Raw genomic sequence first — 27,993 nt, forward strand, 5'->3', positions numbered from 1 at the left:
TTAAGAAACACCGATTCAGACTTGCCCAACCTGTTACTCTGTAGAAGAAGGTAAATACATCCAATAATAAAATACAGTTAACTTGCCTGGTTAGGAATTGTAGTTTAATGACAGTTTGAGGGTTTAGATTGGACATTCCCTTAACACTCATTCTGACACTAATCAGACTGCACTCTGCACCATGCACTAAAGGAAAATCTGACGTGAAGTGCAGACCACAGGGTCAGGGACTGCCTGTCAAAGTCCGTTGCAGCCTGTGTCCTGTGCTGGTGTCCTCAATGAATACAGGTCTGCCTGAGACAGGCAGCTCTGTATTCATTGGGGCCAGCCTCAGATCTTGTGCTTTTAAATGAGCTCTATGGTTTTCAATCTTTCTCATCACTGCTTTTCAACAGGTTACTTTCAGCTGCTAAAAATCTCAGAATCGACTGACTGCGATTTACTTCTATAACAGCTACAGAGAATTATAAATAAGGGACACTTAAACAAGTTGTATTGCTCTGGGCTCCACTATGACTAAGGGCAGCCATGTTTATTGTACTAAAAGGCAAGTAATATATGTGTCAGTTCACTCATTTAGTAGAAATTTCCATTTTCACTGCAGAAATAAAGATTAAAAATGACAAATGATTTATAATGTATTCTTAATGACATATGAAATGGACCATCTAAATTACTCTCTGTATAACAAAGGTGATGTAATGCACAAGTCTGCTGTAACACTGAATTGAAAAAGTCCAGGGTTAAAGAGAAACTTCCATGGTTATTGTAAAATCATTTTGTTTGCTTGTGAAACAGCCCCAAGCAGTACAGTCTAACATTTACCTAGGTATATTAAAATAATTTATTTTAATGCCAAGGATTTTTTTGGTAGACAAAGTCCTCTCATGGAGAACCCCCAGTTAGTGAAAACAAGCTGCCTTATGAATTAGTGGTGATGGCTTGTGAACACAGTTAGTCACAGAGTTGCAAATTGGTAACAGTGGGGATAGGTATTTTGAAAGGGCCAGTGGTGCATTAACTGGAAAACACTTAAGGGAAGGTATATTTCTCCAAGAATGCTCTATGAGGAAGAGCATATTGTAGAAAAAACTTTTCTGCAACTCACTTTGGCTGGTTTGTGTCTGTATTATTTTTACTAGTTATTGTTTGTATCCGCTATTAAAACTTTTTAATAAGGAGAAACTTAGCTCTGTGTTTTACAGTATTACATTAATTGATTAACTTTTTAAATGAATTCATTTGGACTGATGTTTTCTTTCATTTGCACTTTCTAACCATCAGTAACTGCTTTATATTCTGTGCTTATTAACTTTGTTTACCTAACTGTATTGCCTCGAGCCAACATACAGGAACTTAGCTAATAGACATGTGATGCTTGATCTGAATACTTTTCATAAGCAATAACAGGGATTGATAATGGTGGATTCTGACATATATTCATGTCGCTTAGGCGCTTGTACTAGGGGCACTTTTCCTTGTCTGTTTAGACAAGTGCAAGGTGAGCAAACAGAAAATGTTCTGCTCAGCTGTACTGAGCAAGCACAATTTAGATAATCTCATTGGAAACACATTGACACACTGACAACTCCAAAAAATGTGTTTGACAAATTTATTTCAGTTTTTTGCTCTCTGTCACAGGAAAGCCATCATAGGAAATAGACCACTGAGAGGGAACGGAAAGCACTAATGCATCTATACATGCAAGCTTATATTAGAATTTCTCTGGTAAGTCTAAAAGGCACCTCAAACTGTCAGTATCATGTTTACTCAATGAAAAACTCTTTAGAGGGAGTAATGGTTCTTTCATTTAGAAAAAAAAGCCCAGAGAACTAAGTGCTACCCCTTCCAGAAGCAATTTGCTGTAAGAAAATATTGGAAGTGGCCAAAAACTTAAATTCATTTATTTTAACACTGGTTTTCTGCCAAATGACACGTGGGTGGCCATGAGGTTAAATGGTGTTTGTTACGCAAAGGTCTTTGCTCAAAAAAGACTTTTTCCAAAGCCTAAAAGGTGTTCAAGAAAATCAGTAGCATGTACATAAATGCCTTTATCCCTTTACTTTACATAAATCCCTTTACTAAAAACTAGTGTTGGGCAAAATGTTTCGCCAGGCATGGATCTGCGGCGAATTTCCGCGTTTCGCCATTGACGAATTGTTTCGCGAAACGGATGACAAAATTCGCTGCGGAAAAATTCGCTGCGCATCCAAAAATTGTCGCCTGTGACAAAAGAATAGCCGCAGGTGACAAAACAATAGCCGCAGGCGACGAAAGAATTTTTACAGACCAATATAAATAAATCTACAGCTTTGGTGCTCACAGATTATGCCAGCAACCAAAGTTTACACTTTTCTTTTAAGCAATGCATAGTTCTTTATTGGGTGCCACTCGGGACACAGCTCTATGTGTGTAAAAAAGGATTTAGTATCTTTTCAGCTGCATATAAGATTCAGTTACCAATATGAAAAGAATGAAACTGATTATAATGAATGCAATTTTTACTTAGTACCATCTGTTTCATCTTGGAAATTTGTTAATCCTGTTCTCCCTTCTTGAGTTATTTGGAAAAACTTTTGAAAAACACCAGTGATGCTGACTTACACACTATAATAAATATGCCCCCAAGTCTCACATTTGTTAGTAGATACCTGCTGCGGGTGCCTGCACCCAGGCGGTTTCCGGGTGCAGGCACAACTAGACATGGGGAAGATTGTCAGCCTGCGCTTACTGCAGGCTGACAATCTGCCCTGTGTGCCCTTGTCCTTATATATTCAATTTTTTTGACAGATGCATCAATCAATAAATATTGCTTCAGTGCATTAAAAGTAACCTTTGGGCTGTTCAGTTCTAGATAGACTATAGATGTATAGTGGTAAACGCACATTTCTAATCAGCTACTGTGTATGGGTTAGCACACAGTACATATACATTAGTAAAATACCCCTATGTATTTTGTAATACAACTAAAGTGAAAAAAAAAATATATATATAGAGAAAAGAAAAGGGTAATATGGAAGATAGAGAGAGAATTTAAATAAGGAACAAGAGGAATTACATGAGAAATAGGCAGAGAGGGATGGAAACTGACTCAAGGAGCAAAATAAACTTACAGGGGTAGAAAAAAAGAATCATACAGTGGCGCCAGGCTGGAATTTGCTGCCTAACATGCTCCCACGTATTGCAAAATATTTTGAAACAGAAAGACTTTAAAAAAGCTACAAGTGGTAAGAATCATCTAAATTGTAACCTCCAACAAAACCCATTTGCCATAGAAATACAATCTGTAAGAGTAGGGATATTCTTTGCCAAGTGTCCATCCATTGCATAAATAATCCAGCGGCTGTTTGGAGTATTCCACGGGAGTAACATCTTTTGTTAGGCTATTTATAAACAGAAGGACAAAGCTGGCACTATTTATGCTGGGCTGGATCACAAAGCAGTTGGCCAATTTGACATTTAAGACCAACTGTATCCAAGCAAAATTAAAGTGTAACAAATGACTTGCTAGTAATATTTCCATTCCCTATAAAATACTTAGGAAAGAAAAAAAAAATGTTCTGGGTTTTTTTTTAACTGAACTGAAATATGACATCATAATTATGAATAGTAAAAGCCTGAATTTGAACTACTACATATCATTACATGGGTGGGATAACATTTAAGGATATGATATGAGAAAATTCTCTTAAGCAAAAGAAAGCTGTATTTTTCTACCTGATGTTCTTTAGACATAAGGGTCCATTTACAAACACAACTGCAAATGAAGGCGCTTTAAAATAGACACAATGGAGACCTTGTATTGACACAATTCATTAAGGTACTTGCATATAAATACACTTCTTACTTCCACATGGTTCCACACTCTGGAACCCTGGAGCTACCTCCACCATGGAACTTCTGGGTTCCCACAACCAAGTGCCATCCACTTGCACCAAAACACAAGGACAATTGCATCTGTTTTGACATATCAAATGCAGAACTTACACACTGCACTAATGTTTGTGAATGACCATTTGAATCGTTCATACCCGCAGTGCACTAGAATGTGTAAAAGCTCTGAATGAAAATGTAGGTCAGAGTATCCTAGTAGAGAAAAGGCACAAGAGGAGCAAAGGCATAAGAGATAGGTAGAAATGTAATCTGTATTCATGATATTTTTTACCAAGAGTATGCCAAGAAAATGAAGAAAAATACATGTGAACCAGTTTACTAAGTACAAGCTGGTCTTCCTGTGATCCCCACAATCTATAAAAGTGCACACAATCAAGCCTGCTTCTTATTGTGCAATGTGACCTGATCTAATTCACTTCTAGTGTAACTACTCATAAACACGTATCTACAGTCTCCACAGGAGTTGAGAAGAAATCCCCGGTCACCATACTATGCAATGCCACTCTTTGTGCAGCACCCAGAAAGATTACATTTCAACTTCTTCCTTTTCACTGGGTGTGATTTTACTGACTAAAGTGTGAAGGATGAGTCTTCAACAACTGGTCCTTTACTACTATCAAATTAGATTTTAATCTTTCCTACCAGGGCTACTCATGTGTTATTTATTTTGTTATCCCACTGATACCTACATGCATTCAGTCAGTTTCTGTGTTTCTAATGAACTTGAAATTCATTTTACGTGGAAATGGTACAAGATATTTATTGAGCTTAAGAAATGTTCTGCATTAATGTAATGTGAATTACAGTGGTCGATTTAAATTACATGGTGCATGCTGGCAGCTTTTCAGATCTGAGGCTTCTGCATCATAAGTTCAGTTAATGCAAGGCTTTCAGTCCTTTGTTTTACTAAGACCACAACTATGAAAAATTGTTTTATGTTTCATTACAAATGAAATTCACATGTGATGATCTAATTAATTTATTTAACCACAGCAAGCAGCTGCTTATGGGATTTATCTATATAGCACTACTTGTGTGCACAGTGCTCTACATATAGCCAACTACTGTATCTATTTACAAAAGTACACATGGGTGGGCCAAATATTATACACAGTATAGGAGGAAGAAGGTCCCTGCCCTGTAGAGCTTACAGTTTAAGTTAATATCTTAGTCTATGCATCCATCTATTTATGCTTTTATTTATATACAACTACGTATGTATCATCTATTTATCTAAAAGGGGTGTTTGGCCAAATATCAACTATTTCATCAGCACTAACTATTAAATAAAACATCCCACAGAAATGGCTGGTCCATCTTTTTAATTATCCCTTCCTTTTATTATCTCTACCATTTTATCGTTTATATCATGTCTTTATTTTCTTTTTTCATATAGCAAACAACTTCTTAGATCACCTGCAGAGTTAGTTAAGTAGAGTTGGAGAAATATCGCCACATATTTGTTGAGGTGGAATATTTGCCCTGCTCACCAGTGCCTTAAAGTAACTCTGATCTATCTAATTCTAACACATTAAAAGTAGCAGGCCCCAGAGCAAAACACCTTTGATGAACCACATCCTTGTTATGCCCTTCATCCAAGATATCTATCCATCCACCCAAGATAAATAGATAGATGTGGTGTAGGTATTATTGAAGCATCTAGTTCACTTAGCTATACCTTTTTCAACTGTTAAAACCAAAATCACTTAGAACCAAAATTACCTATCACCAGAAACAACATCAAAGCTTATTATTCTTATTCTTTTGAAAAGGACATAGTGGCAGGCTGGAATAGTGTTTTTACCACCATAGCTGTTAAAGGCCAGATGTGTCGTAGTCTTCACTATCCCACAATTACCAGCTAGATTCTAAAATAACTATGGCAAGTTCCAACCAGAAACACAAAAATACCTTAAAAACAACAAAACACCTGTTTTAAAGTAGTTTCCCTTAAACTTTCTTTCCTCTACAACAATTGCTATGTGCATCTATGCTATCCCATAAGGGTTATAAACTGAAAGGCTGACAGAAATATCTGGCGTGAAATGACAGCAGCTGGCTCCCCTCTGCATTAAGATGACATTGGACCCAGAAGAACTGATCCATGAGATGTATTTAGAAAGCACAAAAGAAAAATCACAGTAAACCAATTAAAATTAGGAAGGGGAATCATATTTGTTGTGAATGATGTATAATCTCTGTAAAGTACTGGGTAATAGATCAGAGCTATTTAAATAATGCATAATAATAACATAATACCATATAAAAAATATGCAATTGTCTACATTCTTGAAAAATTCAAAGCAAATTCCAAATTTGTTTTTTTTTTAATATCCTACAAAGGCTCCAATACTAACCTGATAGGAATGTTATTCCTTGTCCATGTGATCTCTGATGAGGGATTTGAATCAACTGCACACATGAAAGTGGCGACATCTTCCACTAATGCATCCAGTGTCTCAAGGGGAGTAGTGATGAAAGGAGCTGCAGAAGAGAAAATGTTTGTGTTTTTTTTAACCATGATGTCAAATACTTTAAAGCATGACAGATATCCATTGAGAATCCAATGTAATATTTATTTCATCTAGAAAATGTATAATTAGCTTTTGTCAAATATTTATGGTATAGTGCAAGAGCACGCCCCTTAGTACTCATTCGCCAAGACCAAGTATTTCTTTCCCTGGGTCTGGCTGGGACCTGCAGCTAATGTGCAGACCACAGCATAAGGGGACTCAGGTAGCCCTGTGCTTACCTCCTGCCATAGGTCAGTGCCATATTTACAGGCAGTGCTATCATGGATCTCTGTGCTCCACAGAGTGGCAGTTTAGGACCAATAGAAGGCATTGTGTAAAGTGGCAGTTTTTTTGCACGCTGCCTTCTAACCCAGTGAGTCTCAAATATGATACTGGGAATTCTGTGGCTGTTAAGCCAATAATTTGAATTTATTACAGATACATAAAAATAAAGAGATGTCACTGGATAAAAATAAGACATAAGGCATAAGACTAAGACAGCAAGTTCAGTGAGTCTGCAAATTACTCTGTGGCGGTATTTGCCACAGAAAATAACCCCTGAAATCTTGCAAAACCTTCTGAGTGCCAACACCAACGAAATCTTAGTGAGTTTATTAATCTCCGCAGATATTGCTTCCTCTATGCTACTATATGGTATTAAGTCATGGACAATACAGGTATATAGGAATTATTATCTGAAATGCTTGGGACCTGGGATCTTTCTGTAATTTGGATCACAATACTTTAAGTGTGCTAAATCATTTAAACATGAAATATACCCAGCAGGACTGTTCTGGGATCAATTGAAATGCACTCTATGGGAGATGGCCTTCCCATAATTCAGAAGGGTTCCCATACCTGCATTATTTATAGCACTTTTGTGTACCTAAGTTACAAAGTGAACATAAAGGAACAGTAACGCCAAAAAATAAAAGTGTATAAAAGTAATTAGAATATAATGTGCTGCTGCCCTGCACTGGTACAACTGGGGTGTTTTCCCCAGAAACTTATATAAACAAAGTTGCTCTGTAGCCACGGGGGCAGCCATTCAAAGGAGAAAAGGCACAGGCACATAGCAGATTAAAAAAAAAAGAAAAGGCACAGGCATAACAGATAAAACACTATTGTATTCTAGAGAGGTTATCTGTTATCTGTAACCTGTTCCTTTTCTACATTTTTCCAGTTTGAATGGCTGCCCCCATGGCTACACAGCAGCTTATTCATATAAACTATAGTAGCGTTACTGTAGCAAACACACAACTTTTACCAGTGCAGGGCAACAGTACATTATATTTTAATTAATTTAAAAAAACTTTCATTTTTGGTGTTACTGTTCCTTTAAACAAAGGGAGAGGGACAGTATATTCTCTTGGGTGAACCTTTGGTGAAACAAATTACTACTGCTGACCCTGTAGCAGATTATTAGCTCATTTACCTTGGATCTCTAGCAGGGAAAGTGCACTACTCTGCACCTCTTTCCAGAATAAAAATCCAGTGGGGGGTGCAGAGCGCACTGCCAATGAGCAAAAGGCAAACCTGCTATAGAGTAGACAGTAAATACAGACTCTGTCTAGATGACGCCCAAGTTAGTGAATGGGTACAGGGCAGTAGGGGTGACAAATATGGGCCACCTGCCTCATAAATAAAGCACTGATAAATGTAGGCAACACTGTATTTATGGAGGGGACACAAGGAAACCTGCAGCAGTTTTACAAGGTGCAGGACAAAGTGAAACTGCAAAAAACAAGGCAGATTGCACCTGTAATTCTGCACTTTGCACCTAAAGAAATCAACCCTATAATTTCTACCATTACTACTAATACAGAAGAAAGAGAATATCTTTAATCAAGCCCTTATGCATTAAAATACAGTTCTCATAATATTTACACACTGTAGGTGTTGGAAACATGGAAACAGCCAGCAGTAAACCTAAACATTGTATGACAACAGCCACCAAGAGGTATTATTAAAAATACACGCTGAATGTGAAATACATATCAGTTATACATAACTAGGGGCATATTTATTATGCTGTGTAAAAAACAGCGAGAAAATTTGCCACACATCGCCAGGCTTCGCCGTGTAAAAGCGCCGTAAAATCAGCGTAATTTTTTTACGTGTTTTTTCTTCCACCGGAACTTATGGAAAGTTACGGCGTAATATCTGGCGTAATATCCGGCGTTCATACGGCGACCTTTTTCATTTATTTTACACAGCTTTTTACTCTGTTTTTTCGGTGAATTAGTTTTACACAGCATAATAAATACGCCCCTAAGTGTCTTGGAATCTCACCAGTCAAAATCAGGCCCTAATCTGCTAGCTCCCTGTGTGACATAAACCGATATTAAGGGCTCTGGCACACGGGGGAGATTAGTCGCCCGCAATTAACTCCCTGTTCGCGGGCGACTAATCTCCCCGAGTTGCCTACCCCTGCCATCCCACCGGCGAACATGTAAGTCGCCGGCGGGATGGCAGACGCGGCGGCGCGATTTCGCGCAAATCGCCCCGTGTGCCAGAGCCCTTAGAAAGTTCATAGATTGCAATGTCTTGCTTTAAGAGAGTAGAACAGAAGATCCTACCCGCACACCCTTAGCTCTCCAAAAAATTCCCGCTCGGTGCACACGTTTGGTGCAAGCATGCTTGATAAAGGGGTTGTTGTGCCCCGAAACGTTGCACCTCCGCATTAAAGATTTTTATAGGGCTTGTCCCATTTTTGCAGCTTTGAGTACCAGTGCTTTTTTGTTGCTTTAAGAGAGTATCATCTACATTTGGAAAACTAATAACACTTCATTAAAATGAATTAACCCCTGGATTGTATCATAGGTATAGCAGTTTGCAACAGCCCTATGGTGACGTATTAAACCGAAACACTGATCTGCAATACCATTGATTATTTGAGTCTACAGAAATATGTCTGATATCCATATGCAATGCTATTTTGGCCACCTTAGTGCTTCTTATGGAACACGGGGTAAAGTCTAAACCTTTTTTAAGCAAATATACACCCTCAGTGTTTGAAGGTTTGTGTGAGCTAACCAGTGTTGTGTACAATTTACAAAAGGTGTCACAATACAATAACTACAAGTGTCACAATATAATAAATACAGGTGCCACAAAACAATAACTACAAATACAGGTGCTGCAATGCCTTTACATGCTCCTCTGTTATTTTTTTTTTTCAAGAGACTATTCTTTTTCTTTTCAACTTTTATTCCCTACCATTTTGCACATAATCAATTTATTGCAAACTGATCAAACAAATAGAAATGTATTATACATTAATTAATACACTACATAGCACTTTAGGTTATAGGGCATTCATTAAATCTGATCATTTCTCTATTTTAAACAAATATATATATATATATATTAATTTTATTTATTTATTTTTTTAAAAAATATCTGATTTTGGTTTTAATAGGTTTTAGGGCAAAAAAAAATTTTTTTACTTCCTAGTTTCTTCACATTCTTCACCTTAAATTTGAACTTTACCCTCTGAACTGTTTTTTTTTACTTAATATGGAAGCCTTATGCATAATATTCTTCCTAAAGCCTCTCATCTTCTTAGAAAGTGTTTCAAATATAAGGATAGGTTTATATCTTCACCTTATACAAAATGATATATACATCACTAGTGAGAACTTCCTTCTATTTTCCACCCCATTTACTGATAGGTAATTTATGTGTCCCAACAACAAATTACTTTGTCAGAAATGAGCTAAACATACACTTGTCCACCTTTCCATAGACAGTCATTGTCTTGTTTGCTCAGTTCTAAAGCTATAGATGCACCCTAAGCAATTGTGACCTCTGGGGCTATAGAGGTGGCATTCATCATGAGAATGCACCCAAATAGGTTCCTGTTGCTAGGAACCTATGCTAAGCTACCAAATGTTGGTATCCTATGCATTCTGGGTTAATCTTGACGCATAGCAAAAGGTTTTTTTTTTTATAGATTTCCATAAACGTGTTTACAGAACTACATGACACATCAATAAGCAATAAAATCAAGTTGGTCTTTATGTAAAATTTACTTTATTGGCCAGACAAAAGTAAAAAAAACAGCATAGCACGTTTTTGATTTGCTATTGCCAAGTTTAAACAGAGAACATTTTTCCCAGAATTAGCATTTCTTGTAAGGCCAGCCTGCATTTTCTCTTGATGAGACTGAGTAGCGGTAACTTGGCCAGATTCTAATATGAGTTTGATATTGTAGCATATTTCTCTAATACTTAACCCTTCCAGTATGATATTTGTCTACTATTCCCAATAAAAACTGCTTGAAGTGTCATGTTAATTCACTTATTAATATCATCCTTTATTTGTGCTATATGTGCTAACATATTTTGCGGAACTTTACAGAGATTATACATTATTACTGCCCCACTGGAGTTTACAATTTAACCTGCCTTTGCTGTATATTTTAAGAATTAGATTCCCTTCAAAAGGCATGTGAACTTTAAATGAAAAATCTGGGAGATACCTGCTGGTATGGGGATCCTTGAAATACCATGCTCTCTGATCCTGCCTTGCTTTATACATGATTGACTTTCAGTACGTTTTCAAACTGCCCAATTAAGGGTTCCTTTTAGAAGTCATGCTACTGACTTCCAGTCTTAATTCTTGGATGGCCAGGATAATCAAATAACCTATTGTGGGATCACTGAACTAGAACTAGTGGGTGATGTTAGTAGTAGTGGCTTAAAAGTATGAATGTATACTTAGATAACAAGGACCTCCTGATATTTTGTTAATGTATGCATTATTATTCCTGTGCATACAATTTAAATAGCTTTTGTTTCCTAAAACTTTTTTGCAAAAATGGAAGCAACCATCTATGATGTAGTGATAACATGCCCTGTTGTGGCATTTTTGGTGAGATGGAACCTGATTCATGTTCACAATGAAATTTTAAATGCTGCATGAATGAAATGATGTACAGTAATCCCCATAAACTTCAGGACAAACAAAATATTATAATGATCAAATACTAAGCTGGCAATAAATTAAACTGAAATGTAATTAATTAATAGATAATTTCACACTGAAGTACCTAAAGCAGGTATTGGCCCGGGTGTATATACCCCAGCACCATCACCCCACGTATCCAAGCCAGTTTACAATTAGTGAAGAAGCCCTGAACCCGTAGCCTAAGGGAGCAATTCAAATCATCCAGAAACCGCTTCAGAAGCATGCTGAACAGCCATGATGTGTAATATCCTTTAAAACCTGGACGCCTAAGTGCACTGACATTTAGGGGCTGATTTACTTACCCACGAACGGGTCGAATGGAGTCCGATTGCGTTTTTTTCGTAATGATCGGTACTTTGCGATTTTTTCGTATGTTTTGCGATTTTTTCGGATTCTTTACGAATTTTTCGGATCCAATACGATTTTTGCGTAAAAACGCGAGTTTTCCTATCCTTTACGAAAGTTGCGTAAAAAGTTGCGCATTTTGCGTAGCGTTAAAACTTACGCGAAAAGTTGCGCATTTTTCGTAGCGTTAAGTTTTAACGCTACGAAAAATGCGCAACTTTTCGCGTAAGTTTTAACGCTACGCAAAATGCGCAACTTTTTACGCAACTTTCGTAATGGATACGAAAAACTCGCGTTTTTACGCAAAAATCGTATTGGTAACGAAAAATTCGTACAGAATCCGAAAAAATCGCAAAACATACGAAAAAGTCGCAAAATGTTCGTTTTCAAGTCGGAACTTTTCCAATTCGGGTCGGATTCGTGGGTTAGTAAATCAGCCCCTTAGAGTAAGCAAAGCACTTTGGTAGAAATAATATAAACGCAAACTATCTACTGAATGGTAGTTTGTTGGGGGTATCCTTAATGAAGAAGGATCTAGGGGTTTTTGTAGATAACAAGTTGTCTAATTCCAGGCAGTGTCATTCTGTGGCTACTAAAGCAAATAAAGTGCTGTCTTGTATAAAAAAGGGCATTGACTCAAGGGATGAGAACATAATTTTGTGCCGTTATAGGTCCCTGGTAAGGCCTCACCTTGAGTATGCGGTGCAGTTTTGGGCTCCAGTCCTTAAGAAGGATATTAATGAGCTGGAGAGAGTGCAGAGACGTGCAACTAAACTGGTAAGGGATGGAAGATTTAAACTATGAGGTTTGACTGTCGAGGTTGGGGTTGTTTTCTCTGGAAAAGAGTCGCGTGCGAGGGGACATGATTACTCTGTACAAGTACATTAGAGGGGAATATATGATCAAATTTCACACTGAAGTACCTAAAGTAGTTATTGGCCCGGGTGTATATACCAGGCCCATCACCCCACGTATCCAAGCCAGCTTACAATTAGTAATTAAGCAGTGAAGAGCAACTCTCCACCGTCGATGCCTGGTCCGGGTGCTTGAAGCCCTGCTTTAGGTACTTCAGTGTGACATTATCTATTAATTAATTAAATTTCAGTTTAATTTATTGCCAGCTTATTATTTGATCAATAGATTTTTTTGTTTGTTCTGAAGTTTATGGTAATTTAGTGGCACACTCTAAATACCTCTTTTATTGTTTTTTTTTTTTTTTTTAAAAGATGCTTTTTTAAATAATAAGACTTGCTTGGTGTTCTGAGACATGCGTCAGTTTGGAAATGTGATAGATCTGATACATGACTCTCTTGCACCAATTAGAAACTGGCTTATTCTGAACATGCCTCCTGGAGACATGACGGGGCTGCCTAAAACCATGCATTTCTTTCTACTTTTGGCTTTTAGTAAACATACACCAATGAGAGTTTCCTGTTTCATTTGTGTATTTGTGTTTGCTACATAGCATAAGGGTTTCAACATGATCTTGCTAGGGAGGGCAAATTATGTCTTTATGAATAGTATCAGATCAGGTTGTGCAGTGTGTCCTAAACAACATATATTTTCACTAAGATATTATGAGCTGAATAACTTGTTGGGAGTGAAGCAACAAAATTTACTTTGGGACACAATAATCACACTAGGCTGAATAATTTGTAGAAATGTAAATCCACCAACAGGAATCAAATCCCTCAATACTGCACTAGACTCAACCCTAATTTAGATACAGGTATGGGATCCATTATCTGGAAACCTGTTATCCAGAAAGATCCGAATTACAGAAAGCCTGTCTCCCATAAACTCCATTTTAATCAAATAATTCAGATTTTTAAAATGGATTTCCTTTACCTCTGTAATAATAAAACAGTACCTTGTACTTGATCCCAACTAAGATATAATAAATCCTTATTTGAGACAAAACAATCCTATTGGGTTTAATGCATGTTTTATTGATTTATTTAGTAGATTTAAGGTATGGAGATCCAAATTACAGAAAGACCCCTCATCCGGAACACCATTGGATAACGTGTCCTATACCTGTACCTGTAGTCATGATCATAGGTTCCTTGCACTCTGCACATGTACGTCAGATGCAGGGATTTATGGCAATTTGTTGCACAGTGACAAAGCATTTATTTACTGCCAATACCAGCAGCACAATTGTGCATGCAAGTAACAAATAAATGAGGCTATTTACACACAAAAATGCACAATGACCTGCAATATCTGCAACCCAGTCTAAACACAACATAGGTGAAGTCCTGGTTTCTGTATTTAATGCCCAGCTATCGGCTATGAATTCCTCTCATGTGTAAAGAGAAGAAATAACACTTTATAACCCTATCTAACTTTACTCAGCCAGAAGGAAGGTACATCAAAGTGAATGTGCCACAAGGGGTTATGAGCTGTTCTGAGCTCACTGTATGTATGTTAAGTTCAAAGAAAATTCAACAGGTGCACATTTATTATAGTGTGTATGTCAACATCACTGGTGATGTTGCCCATAGCAACCAATCAGATCTTTGCTTTTGTTTTCTAACTTGTAGGTGACATTGCTGATTGGTTGCTTTGAACAACATCACCGGTAATGTTGGTTTACACAGTGTAATAATTATGCCCCTTGGCAAATATGTACCTCGTGGGTGCACTCTGGGTGGACACGCACCCACTGTTTCTCCAGAGAAACCAGCTTCTTTCCTTTTCTCTAGAACTGCCAAAAAAAGTCCAAATATTTGCTGTTTTCACATTAAAAAAAACTATGGATGCTGAAATACATTAAATACCTTGAATCCTGACTTTACATTACTGTGATTTTTAGCACAAAAAAACCCACAAAGTGTGGGGAAAAAAATACAACCATTGGTAAATCTGCCCCTTACTACATGAGGTACAGTTTAGTCTTGTTTTAAACTATAACAAGAACAGTGGATGATACAATAATTAATTTGATAAATGACTGGTAAGATATTTGGCAGAAGTGTCACCTGTGTTAAACAAAATGAAAACATCTATAAGATACTGCTGTTTTGGTGTCTCTCCTCTAGATTACATAAGCTTTTCCCTAAAGTCTTTCAACTATGTTGGACTGGATGTAGAGCACCTGTCACTCTGTCTCATATATTTTGGGATTGCCCACACAAACAACTTTTATGGCCCAAGTTATGGACCCTGTTGGAACAGCTTACACAGGTGCCATACCATTAAACATTAGAACTTTCTTGTTGGGGAAACCCTAGGGAATTTTCCCCACTTCAGTTGTATGGGGAGAATACAATGGCACATTTTCATGGAGAATTTATGCCAGGAGAAAATTCACCATATTTCTCTTGCAGCAATGCACTTTCGATTTCTAGAAATGTGTTATGTAAATACGCCTGAGGTGAATGATGATGAAGTTGGAGAGAGTGCAGAGGTGCAACTAAACTGGTTAAGGGGATAGAAGATTTAAGCTATGAGGTTAGACTGTCGAGGTTGGGGTTGTTTTCTCTGGAAAAGAGGCGCTTGCGAGGGGTTATGCTTACTCTGTACAAGTACATTAGAGGGGATTATAGGCAGTGTTGTGTTTTCCCATAAAAGCAATCAACGCACCAGAGGCCACCCCTTTAGATCAGAGGAACGGCGCTTCCATTTGAAGGGTTGAACTTGATGGACTCTGGTCTTTTTTCTACCCTATGTAACTATGTAAGTTAGACAAGAAGAAAATTCACTCTTTATTAAATATGCCCCATGGAATCTATGCTATTAACCCCATACCAACAGGCTTTGTTCTTAGGCACCAAATGCTACCCAATGCATCAATATGTTGCCTGCATTAATTCATCCTTTGGCCACTCAACAGCTAATAAAAAGGTTATAGAAACTGCAAAACATTGATGTAGCCATCATTTGGCCATAGATCTAAGAATCGTTAGTACAACAAGAAAGTTTTCACCCAAAATTTCACCATATGGAAAGATCCCTGGGAACCCCAGGTCCCGAGCATTCTGGATAACAGGTCCTATACCTATGCCTATACTGCCACTGCTCCAAGTCCTCTACAATATAGGAACCACTATTTAAAGTGCTATAGGACAAATTACTTGAATATTTTAAATGCTGATAGCTTGCAGCTGGTCACTGCCCATGTACTCCAATGTGACTCAGCAGCAGATTGATATAATATAAGTCACTTATGGAACAGATATGCACAATGCAAAGAAATGTATGTGAACAAATGTTTCCTTTGCAGACTAGGAAAGTATTTAATAACCCCATGCAGCAATGTAAGAAATATTGTGAATTTTATATTACACCAGTGAACATTGTATGTAATAAAATCTGTAATAAAATGTGTTTATAATTATATGCGCATCGAAAAAAAAAGCTTCAAATAGTCCTTAAAAATGTACTCTGTGCAATTAATTTCCGCAATGTAACTACTGTATAATGAAGAATATCACATTGTAATATGCAAATTTGTGTTCTTATTTATAGATATATATATATAGATGTCTTCTCCAGGTTTATGATATTTACTGTACTCTGCAGTCCTTTTTAGGTACATATTTCTGTAAATAATGTCTTATTTGGGTTAAACATTTTTTTTTTTAATAAGCATAGGGGAAATAAAGCCTTACTTTTAAAATTACACTATAAAGTGAAAGCTATTCAGGGAAGTATCTTGCACGATTTCTTTTACTTTCAGTTTAGTAGCAATCCTTCAACAGAACACGTAACCTTATAAAAGCTTGACCTTCCCTCCTCTGTTGGACTCAGTAAAGGCAATGTCCCATGGTGCATTGTAACAAAATGGCTGCAGCTAGCTCTGGGTTGTTTTGCAGTTGATGCAGATCCTTTATCCATTACCCAGCAGTAACAGCTGAAAGCCGTTGAATGTATTCAGGTGATAATCACTTGTCCAGAAGACCTGCCATGTTTCCGGATGATGTCAAATCACTCGCTGGGACCCAGCCCTAATATAACAGTGTCATGTCTGGATTCAGACTAGGCCCTGACATTTTACATACACAAAGGCCCAAACAGCCCTGCACAAGCCAATTATCCAGTCTATAGCAGCCCCTCTGGCCGTGGATAGTGTAACGTGTAGTTCAGATCCACAGTACGCCATAGAAAGGTATATTGGGGTGAACAAATGCTTATACCAATTTTCCTGTGAGTTGTAAGACTCTGTACCCAGAGGTACATGAAGCTATGAAAGCAATTTGTTTCATTCCTCCCCGTGCGTATATAGCCAACACTATTAATTTGTTTCTATTCATGTGACACATTTTTAAGTAATTTCACAAGCAATAAGCCTTCATTCCTAGCAAAACTGAGTTCACACCCTGATATACCCTGTATGTTGTGTTGTTTGTAAAACTGGTGAATCTGGAAAGACCAACGTGAATGAAAAGCTAATTTTTTGGGCCTTTATATTGCGTACACACTGTTGTGCCAATATTATCTGCCTCAGTAGTTGTTTCTGAAGTACAACTCCCACAGATGAGATAGCAGTTAAATGACCCTTTGTTTTTAAATGCACTTAAATTCTGTGATTTTTGTTGTTGATTTGTTACACATTTTTGTTAATTTAGATTCCCACACTGGGAACCCAATCCTGTTCTAGATTGTAACCAAACATATCTGTATTTAAGAGAATTTTTTATATCTTATATTATATTTTTCTAGTTTGACATATTGGCTTCCCAGGCAGGGCAAGATTTAGGAAAGGTTAGAACTAATATTTGACCTTCTGCAGAATAAGAAGGGCTCACTGGGGGCTGTAGATAAAAGTATAAGTGATATATTGTATGACATCGGCGAGATATTTTCAGTACATACATTAGGAACATCCAAATGGCCCTCAAGCTGTTGCTGAACTAGAAGTCCCAGTCAGACAAGGCAGGATACTGGGAGTTGTAGTCCAACAACAATGGGAAGGTCACATGCTGAGTATCCCTTTAGGTGAATTTTATCCCCAGTAACATCTTTGTAAAAATCAGTTTCCCCAAATGCAAAGTCTATTTAATGTAGCCTATTGTTCATTGAAAGCTGTAAAAAATACTATATGTTTAACACAGTAGTGACTTTTTTTTTTGCAAACACCATGCATTTAATCTAAAATTTAAGGAAACAAGAAAGAAAAGTGAGCAATTTAGTGCTATATTAAGGGGCAGAATTATCAAAATGTGAGTTTCAAGCTTAATACATAAGAACTCGCCCATGTTCTGTTTATTCTTATGGGATTTTTATCAGATGGTGAGTTCTAATTTTCACCCATTTATAAATGCCCTCACATTTTGATAAATCTGCCCCTCAATGTTACTTTCATTGTTACTGAGTAAAAAGCAAGTATTCTGTAATATTAGCCCAGCTACCTCCCCTATCAGCAGCTGCAAGCAGATGAATCAAAGAACTTCCTGAAGAGACTCAACAATTGGAACATACAGTACAGCCCCCTCCTTGCTCCCTGCCTTAACACATAGCGTGACCAAACTACAAGTTGAGGTTGTTTAAACAAACCTTTGGGGAGTCTTTCAGCCAAGCCCAGTGCCGCCAAAGTGAAGATAGGGAGAAGTGGAATGTATGGTAAATCTTTCATGGTTAATTCTCCCACCAAGAAAACAGCTTCCTTAGATAAAGTGACTCAAAGCCTTAGCCTGTTTCATTTTAAGCCATGTTTGTTCCAAGCGTTCTTCCAACTGATGACTGTCTGTGCAGCAGGCCCTGCCGGATCTAAGTATATTCAGGAATTTTGTGACTTGGCTCTAATGATGGACATGACCAGCTGGCATACATCTACTTAGTTCAATGTGAGAATGCTGGGCTCAGGAAACAAGAGAAAGCAAATCCGTTTAGAATCCTTTTTAATGGAACATTGTGATATACCATGCTGTCAGGTTTGGGACAACAGTTAAAAAGAACTAAGCTTATCAGCACAAGCAGTAGCTTTGTGACTTATTTATTTATTATCATTTACAAATGACTAGCAATGTTCTCAAAAACAAAGTACAGGTATGGGACCTGTTATCCAGAATTCTCGGGACCAAGGGTATTCCGGATAAAGGGTCTTTCCATAATTTGGATCTCCATACCTTTAGCCTACTAAAAAAATCAATAAAACATTAGTTAAACCCAACAGGATTTTTTTGATTCCAATCAAGATTATCTATATCTTAGTTAGTTAGATCAAGTACAAGGTACTGATATATTATTACAGAGAAAAATTAAATCAGTTTTACAATTCTGATTAAAATGGAGACTATGGGAGACGGGCTTTCCGTATTTCGGAGCTTTCTGGATAACGGGTTTCTGGATAAGGGATCCCATACCTGTAGTGTAACTAGATGGATTACTCAGCCCCACTGGAGTTGCAGACTCTGCTCCCTTATTTTAACACCCCTGCACAAACAGAGATTTATATACGATTAAACATTTTCCCACTAGTTTAAAACTTATTTCAAATTTTTTTTCCTCATAGATAATTAGTATATTTAGAGAATATTTTCTAGCTTCAACACTGAAATACCATCTGGACCAAATGAAGTGTGTGGGATATGAACCAAGTTAGAATAAAGACCACCCGCACATCTATGAGTGCACCAGACCCAATGTTTGCCAGGAGGGATGAACTGTCAGCCCAGACCTGACAAGAAGTGAGTGTTTTGTTGTTCATTCTGAGACACAGTTCTATATTCTGGAATTGTTGAGTCATTCCTGCTATGCAAGCTGACAGCTTGGCCATAACCACCTGTTCTGACATTCATTATCCTGAGGTATTACTCCAAATAAGGATGTCTAGGATTTTGGTGTATTTAATGGTGTTGGTGAAAATGCAAAGAGTTAATGTTGTGACAGCTACTAGGCCCAGGGGATTAAGGGGGCTACCGTAAAAATGAGTACATATATTTGTTTTTACAACAGAAGAAAGATCTCCGTTGTCGCAGGCGACTAATCTCCCCGCAATGCCATCCCATTGGCTAGAATGTAAATTGCTGGTGGGATGGCATACTCGGCGTCGTGATTTGCCAAAGTTGCCTTGAAAGGAAATCGGGGAGCCGAGTAAGCCATCCCACAGGCGATTTACAGTCTAGCCGGTGGGATGGCATCGCGGGGAAATTAGTCACCCGCGACAACGGATATTTGTCGTGGCATGACTAATCTCCCCGTGTGTCATGGCCCTTAGGCAGCAGTATTCCAAAATTCATATTTTGCATGAGGGATTTAAAATAAAACAAATGATATCCCTGCCAGCCTTGGGATTTTTATTTAAAAAATGTATTTGTGTTTGGCATATTGGAAATAGGGGTATTTATGCCCAACTGTTATCTAAGTAGAGAACTGCTTAACTCTTCTCCCTACTGAACCCATCCAGGAACAGTAGAGGAAAGTCTTTGGGCAGATTTACTAATCCACGAATGGTCCGAAGGCGCCCGAATGCGTTTTTTCGTAATGATCGGTATTTCTGCAAATTTTTCGTCGCCGTCACAACTTTTTTCGTATGTCCCGCGATTTTTTCGTCGCCGTCGCAATTTTTCGTATATTTTCCGTTACTTTTTCGTCGTCGTCGCGAAAAAATCGGATTGGTTTTTCGCTCAATATGAAAAATTTGCAACGGCGACGAAATAGTTGCACAATATACAATAAAGTTGCAACGGCGGCGTAAAAGTCGCAAAAAATATGAAAAATTTCGACGGCGACGAAAAAGTCGCAAAATTTTCGTTTCCAATACGATTTTTTCCCTTTTGGGATTCGGATTTGTGGATTAGTAAATCTGCCCCTTTAAGTTGTACTACAACTCTCACATTCTAGAATAATTCTTGGGGGCCAGTGGTTGATATTAGTTTTACTTTACACTAGAACAAAATAAAGGGTAAAAAGTACATTATGCATGATCTATTTTACAAGAGAGGACATTCCCTTTTATTAGATAGACAGTGGAGATATATGACAGTACTTCATAGCATAATCTCACAGGTGATGAGCCCTACTGTACTGCATACTTCAGTGCATGGCAGGGACTATAAACTAATTAGTGCTACAAACTTGGGTTACTACTCAGGTGGGTGTTGCCTGGGAACTAACCCCACTGTCCCTCCTTGGTGGAGAATAGAACTGCTCACACAAACTGACTTGACTAGCACACTCCTATAGGGAGCTGTAAAAGATACATACTAGTTTGCTCTACCTTTGGCTTAGGGAACACTGGCATTTAACACTAGTGTGAAAACACACGTCAGCTTTTGACTACCCACCGACATTACAGTCAGGAATGGTAACTGCCTGTTAGTGCACACACTAGACACATTTCAACCACATAATGCATAATGCATTTTCTTGCCAAATACCATGGTCATGTTTGAAGCCTTTGTATCTACATAATGTATTGTACACCCCACCCCCCCCCCCCATGAGCCACTAATGCTAAAAACAGGCATTTAAATTTTTTGACTCCTTCATGTACCTCTAAATTATTCATTTATGCCTGTTTGCAGTATCGGAAAATTCACAGGCAATGTGCAAGAATAGAAGTCATTACCGCTTAATGGAAACTCAACAGAAATGTCTCAGACTATTAAAGGGTATTTATAAAACAAGATAAAAATGTGATAAGGCTGGCTAAAGAGGGTTATAAAACAGCAACAGGAAGCACATGGTGCACAAAAAATGGAAACTATATGAAAGTGGAATTCCTGCTGTGTATCATTTACAATAATGATTTTACTAGAAGGCAGAAATTTACAGTAACCACACTTAAATGTGCGTATTAAAATACAATTCATATATACCAGCTGCAAGCTTGAGAGGGAAGAGCAAACACAATTATACTACTAGTGCTATTAATGAGATAATAGTCATACTAACAAAGCAATATACTGTAACCAATTTGTTATTGATATAGTGTGACTCATAAGCATTAATGCATGATCCTAGTAACAACATGTCTGTAATTACTAAGGTCGAAAGCAATATGATAAATACGTGGCATGGCAACTTTAATGACTTAACATTATAAGCCAGCTCTGAGATGATTGAAACAGCAACAATTTCATTTGGACTCTGCTTCAATTACAGCTCAATAATTTAGATTCTGGTGGAATAAAAGTCAGTATCAACTTGTATTTACAACAAATGTAACTTTCCTTATAAGTCTACTGTAGGGACCCCAAAGAATTTGGCCCCTCCAGGATTAGTTCCCCTTTAGACAGGCACCATGAGGGTGGCCTTATGAGATTTGGACACCTAAAGTTGGTCCTGGGTGTTTATGTGTGAAAAGAGAGTTTCCCTGCAAGTTAACAGCCACCACTAGATGTCGCTGTGCTAAAAGTATAAAAGGGAATGACTCCCAGTTTCAGCAGGTCTTCGTCCTGAGACTGCTTCTTGTAAAGAAGCGTATAACAGGCTTGTGTTCTAGTACAGGAGGTACTGTAACAGGTCACTCTAGAAGTGACAGCCAGGCTAGAGAGAACGGGCAGTGATAGCCCCAACAGGAGAAAGAGGGGTTAAGACCCCCCAGCACTCATGGCTGGAGTTAAGGGCCTGTAGTGTGTAGTAAGAGGAGCCAAGTCAGCACCTGGGAGTGTTCCCAGTGAAGGGGCCCTACGCGTGGACCGGGGTGAGTTCCTAGGTGGAAGCATCCGGTGGGAGTACCGGGGGTAGCCCAAAGAGAGAGAGTGTGACTTGAGCCGTCTGTGTGACATCCTCTGAATGTTCTGCCTGCGTCAATAAACAAGTTCATCTGGTTCACCATTTTAACCAGTGTCTTGGTGGTTCATATACTGAGGATCCTCAACTGCCTGGTAAGCAGCTACCCCAAGGGAGGGGCAAGGTACCGGGAGTTGCTGGGAGTCCGGGTCCAAGGAGGACCTCATAGAGTTTTCCCAGGGAGGAGACATATAGTTCTACCTATACCTACCCTGGGTGGAGGCACGCCATTCATTTATATTACACCTGTCCCCCATAATAAGCGGGGGCTCAGGGCTCCTGTAGCGCCACACGCAGGTGATTGAGTGTTAAAAGTACAACCGTAGCCAAAATAGGGTTACACTACATTTCAGGTTTTTCGTTGACCCAAGATTAAACTGCCATACAAAAACCAAAAACATTAGTTGTCCTGTGTAGCCTAATATGATGTATATGTCATCATTGTCAATTTGCTAGTTGTACTGCCATTCTCTCTGTAAAGCTTTTTTGTAGTTTTTTTATGGGTCTATCTCATTACTCCACATCAGCTGCTCCCCTATTCATATCCCTTCACTGGCTCCCAATCTCCTCTTGAAACAAATTCAGACTGCTAACACTCACATTCCTGTTAACAATGAAGCCCCTTCAATCTCAGCTCTGATCTCAAAATAAACTCCTTCACACAAACTACTCTCGGCTTCTGACCTTCACCTCTATTCTCATCACTTCATCTTATTTCCAACTGCAAGACTTCATCTCAGGCTTCTGTCTGTCTCTGGAACTTTCTGCCTCAGGCTATTAAGCTCTCCCCTTCCTTCCAAACTTTCAGATGCTCTGTAAAGACTCACCTGTTTAGGGGAAGTATAATATATCTTGATTGATCAGATATTAACTTATCATAACTCACCAATTGTTTTCAACTTCCTTTCATATGTACTATACTTTGTTTCAACAGACAGGGGGGATAGAAAAGGAGGAGGGGGATATCTGCAGGATCTTAAAGCCAAAATAAGGCTGATTTACACTGGGCAGATTAGAAATCTCTGCTACTGTGGACGACAAATCTCCCCTAAATGCCTTTCCACCAGCAACAAAGTGAATTGCCAGTGGAAAGGTATATGTGCCGCTTTGTTTCTGCAAAGTTGTACAAAGTTTCCTCCTTCAAGCATCCTTGCATAATTTCGGAAGACAAATGCTTTCCACCGGTGATTTACTTTATTGCTGGTGAAAAGGTTTTTTGGGGTGATTAGTCGCCCACAGTAGCCGAGATTAATCACAGGTGACTAATTTCCCAGTGTGCCATGAGCCTAAAGGAAGAAGTGATAATGAAAAAAGAAGAAGCGGAAACCTTAGGGGTCAAGCTTTTTACGAATTTACGATTGTAAAAGGCACTCTGCAGCTCCAACCTGGCCAAAAGAAAGTCACGATACTGAAGCTTGAATGAATTCAGAAATTTTCATACTTGTTGCGACAAATACAATTTTGTCATACAAGTTGTCACAAAATACGAAAAAGTTGCGCAAATTAACGAAAAAGTCGCTTAAAATCCGCACAGTTCTAAAAGTTAGAAAAAATACCATTTTCTTCTGTTCATAACCAATTGTACATTGATAAATGGGCCCCAAAATGTATGCTCAATGTAAGTTTACATGGATTTAATGTAAAGTGGTATATGAGCTGTTTTGTCTAAATGTTATTACATTGCATATAGCTCTCATCCAACTGTTGATACATTGTATATAATGGATACTGTCATGAGAACATGCAGTAATGAAACGGTATTTTTTTTAATGTAAATTTTGTAGATAAAAGATTTGCGAAAGCTGTGGTGGGATGAATGAACCTTATATCTATTTAATGAAAAGGCTAGGGTTCTATTTATGTATGCAATTTGGTTCAGTTACTATCAAATACATAAGAATAAAGTATGGCTTTTTAATATTTGATGTCCATTTTACATAGAAACTATTTATTACTTTTTAATATATTATATTTGTATGTTAATAATCAATACTGAATTTAATCTTGAATTTATTTATGGAGAAGAAAGGGATATTATTTCGCAATACCACATTTTAACAGAGATATCAGAAGGGTTAACTTTGTAAAGGGCAGTATTAGGGATCATGATGTCAGATCTAGGCTTTCAAATTGTTTGTTAGTTTGTTTAAAAAGTATGCCCATGATTATGTATTGATAAACACCAAACGTGCCAGGAAATTAAGGAAATAAAGTTTTTTTTCTTTTAACTGCTAAAACCCAGAAAGAGCAGTGTGCATCTGTTTGCTTCCATTGTATAAACTCATTACATGACAGTTTTATGTCACAAATTTTTGAGAAGCAAACCAGAAATCCTGCTATACTGGATCTAGTGATCTCTTGAGACCTAGAAGGAATAGCAAATGTGCAAATGGTTTAACCTCTGGGTAATAGTGACCATAATGTTATATCCTTTAAAGTGATACTGACACCAAAATAATTATTTTCAATAAATGATTCTACCTCCAAACATACCTATAACTCATGTGGACCGTTTTTTCCAAAAAGCCTTTGTTGTCTAAATAAACACTTCTTAAGATCCTGGACCCGACAGTCTGACAAACCCAACTGTGTCTTCTAAGCCTGTCAGTCAAAGCAGGAGCAGGCTGACATCACTGAAAGGATCCTCCCCTCTCCTTTTCCCTTATGACAGCAGATGGGCTTGATCTCCCCCCCTCCCCTTCCCCCTCTTACACACACACTGACACGAGCTTTATCCCTCCCACCCCCTGACACAGAGCAGTAGATAACAAGCAGCTTCAGCTTTCCCTGCCTGCGTCTCCCCCTCCCCTCCCCTTACACACAGGCACACACTGGAGCTGAAGCTCCCTTGCAGGTACAGGCAGAAAGGGCACTGAAGGGCCAGAATCGCAAGGCACTGTGATCGAACAGATTTGGAAACTTTTTTTTTTAAGGGAGGCGTTTAAATTGAAGCCCAGAAGAGGAGAGCAAACATGGCTGCCCTGTGGACCTGTCATTGATATCATGATAATGGTAAAGTGAATAAACTTTGCAGATTGTTTTATAAAGAAATTAAAAGTTGATATCAATGCAAACATAAGGGCAGGTGCAAGAAAAGGTGTTTATTGGCTGTCAGTTATACTGGGGCACCAAAGACTCTGAATTTTAGAAAAGCAAATTTTAGTTCCTTAAGGGCAGTACTTTATACATTGGGGCATAATGTTTTCCTGTAAAAACACAAAACAAAAATGCCAGTCAGCAGCTGCAATGGCAAACAAGGTTTTGAGCTGTATTAAAAGGGGCATAGATTCAGGGGAGGAGGGTGTTATTCTTTCCCTTTACAGAGCACTGGTAAGGCCCCATCTAGAATATGCCATGCAGTTTTTTTCTCCAGTGCTCAAATGGGACTAGTGATGAGCGAATCTGTTCCGTTTCGCTTTGCCGAAAAATTTGCGAATCTTTCAAAAGATCCGCGAAACGCCGAAAAAGTTGCGGAACACTGAAAATGTTGTGCGAAAAAAAATTGTCGCCCGCGGCTATTGTTTTGTCGCCTGCGGCTATTATTTTGTCGCGCGGCTACTATTTCGTCGCCCACGGCTATTATTTTGGCGCGCAGCTATTGTTTCGTCACCCGCGGCTATTATTTTGTCGCGCGGCTACTATTTTGTCGCCCACGGCTATTATTTCGTCGTGCAGCTATTGTTTCGTCGCCCGCGGCTATTATTTTGTCGCACGGCTATTGTTTTGTCGCCCGCGGCTATTATTTTGTCGCCCACGGCTATTCTTTTTACACCCGCAACTACTCTTTTTTGATGCCGGCGACAATTTTTGGACGTGCGGCAAATTTTTCCACTGCAAATTTTTTCATCCGTTTCGCGAAACAATCCGCCAATGGCGAAATGCAGAAATTCGCTGTGAATCCATGCCTGGCGAAACATTTCGCCCATCACTAAATGGGACATTATTGAATTAGAGAGGGTCCAGAGAAGGGCACCTAAGCTGGTAAAGGGTATGGAAAGAAGAGGCACTTAAGGGGGGAAATGATAACTATGTATAAATATATAAGGGGATCATATAATAATTTCTCTAATGCTTTATTTACCAGTAGGTCCTTCCAACGGACACAAGGACACCCATTCCAATTAGAAGAAAGGAGGTTCTGTCTAAATATTCGCTAAGGATTTTTTACAGTGAGAGCTGTGAAGTTTTGAACCAGTCGTATTGACTGATACATTATATAGCTTCAAGATGGGGTTGGATGGCTTTTTAGCAAGGGAAGGAATAATGGGTTATAGGAGATAGCTCTTCTATAGTACAAGTTCCAGGGACTGGTCCGATTGCCATCATGGAGTCAGGAAGGAATTCGAAAGGCTTCAGATAGGGTTTTTTGGTTTTCCCTGTATCAACAAGCAGTTAGGCAGGTTATATATATGTACTAAGGTTATAGATTCATGGCAGAAGGGGTCATTTTTACCTTTCAGAGCATTGGTAAGGCCCATCTAGAATATACAGTGCAGTTTTGGTCTCCAGTGGTCAAACGGGATATTATTGAATTAGAGATGGTTCAAAGAAGGGCAATAAATCTGGAGTATGAAAAGTCTCAGACTGGAAAGAATGGCCAAGTTGGGGTTGTTTACACTGGAGAAGAGGTGCTTATGGGGGGATATCATAACTATGTATAAACTATGTATAAATGTATAAGGGGATCATATAGTAATCTCTCTAAAGCTGGTTTATACATTGGAAAAAAGCCCAGAAGCAGTGTCAGCCTACAGTAAAAGATTTATGTTATAACTTACCACCATATGTGTAACATAACAGTAACGAAGGAAAGTAACAAACACAAGACTTCACTTCATTCCTATATATATAATAGACCAATTCTCTTGGAAAGTAGACACAATATTTAATATCATCAGGAGACTGAGACTAAAAATGTGTTTTAATATAACAAGGTTTGCATGTACTGTGGCAATAGTTAAGGTGCATAGGTATGGTATCCCTTATTTGGACACCCATTATCCAGAAAGCTCCAAATTATGGGAAGGCAATCTCACATAGAGTCAATTTTAGTCAAATTCTAATTTTTAACAAATTATTTTTCTCTGTAATAATAAAACAGTATCTTGTTCTTAATGGTAACTAAGCTGCATAAAATAATCCCATTTGGTTCATTTTATGTTTTTTAAGTGTTTTTTTTAGCAGGCATAAGGTATTGTGATCCAAATCAAAGAAAGATACCCATCAAAACCCCAGGTCCCGAACATTCTGGAAAATAGATCCTATAGCTGTACCTGATGTCACTAATGGTGTCCAAACCTTAAAAATATCAGTTTACATGAAACTAAATGTATATGGCTGATAAGGACGTAGGTCAATTATTGTATCTGATTGTTGTATGGTCAGTACATAATGACCCATTTATAGTAATCAAGAAGGCAGATACAGCGCAAAGCACTGTGACTATGAACAAGACTAGTGTAAAATACTATAGATATCCCACTAGGGACTTAAGTTCCCCATACACAGGCCGATTCTAGCTGCCGATATCGGTCCCTTAGACCGTTTCGGCAGCTAATTGGCCCGTGGATGGGCACTACCGACGGGC

The 27,993-nt window shown here is 38.3% G+C and overlaps 1 protein-coding gene across 1 annotated transcript in view; it reads right to left on the reverse strand.

Annotated features, from left to right (window-relative positions):
• Positions 1-18,447, reverse strand: part of musk (muscle associated receptor tyrosine kinase) — a 59,874-nt gene extending 41,427 nt beyond the window's left edge. The window contains exons 1-2 of the mRNA XM_012953411.3: positions 18,225-18,447; positions 6,252-6,378 (exon numbers count right to left, since the gene is read on the reverse strand). Coding sequence (XP_012808865.1) covers positions 6,252-6,378; positions 18,225-18,303 — 206 coding nt within the window. The 5' untranslated portion in view covers positions 18,304-18,447. The remainder of the gene's footprint in view (positions 1-6,251; positions 6,379-18,224) is intronic.
• Positions 18,448-27,993: the final 9,546 nt, after the last annotated feature.

This window comes from Xenopus tropicalis, chromosome 1 (assembly GCF_000004195.4).
Source record: "Xenopus tropicalis strain Nigerian chromosome 1, UCB_Xtro_10.0, whole genome shotgun sequence".
Lineage (NCBI taxonomy): Eukaryota > Metazoa > Chordata > Amphibia > Anura > Pipidae > Xenopus > Xenopus tropicalis.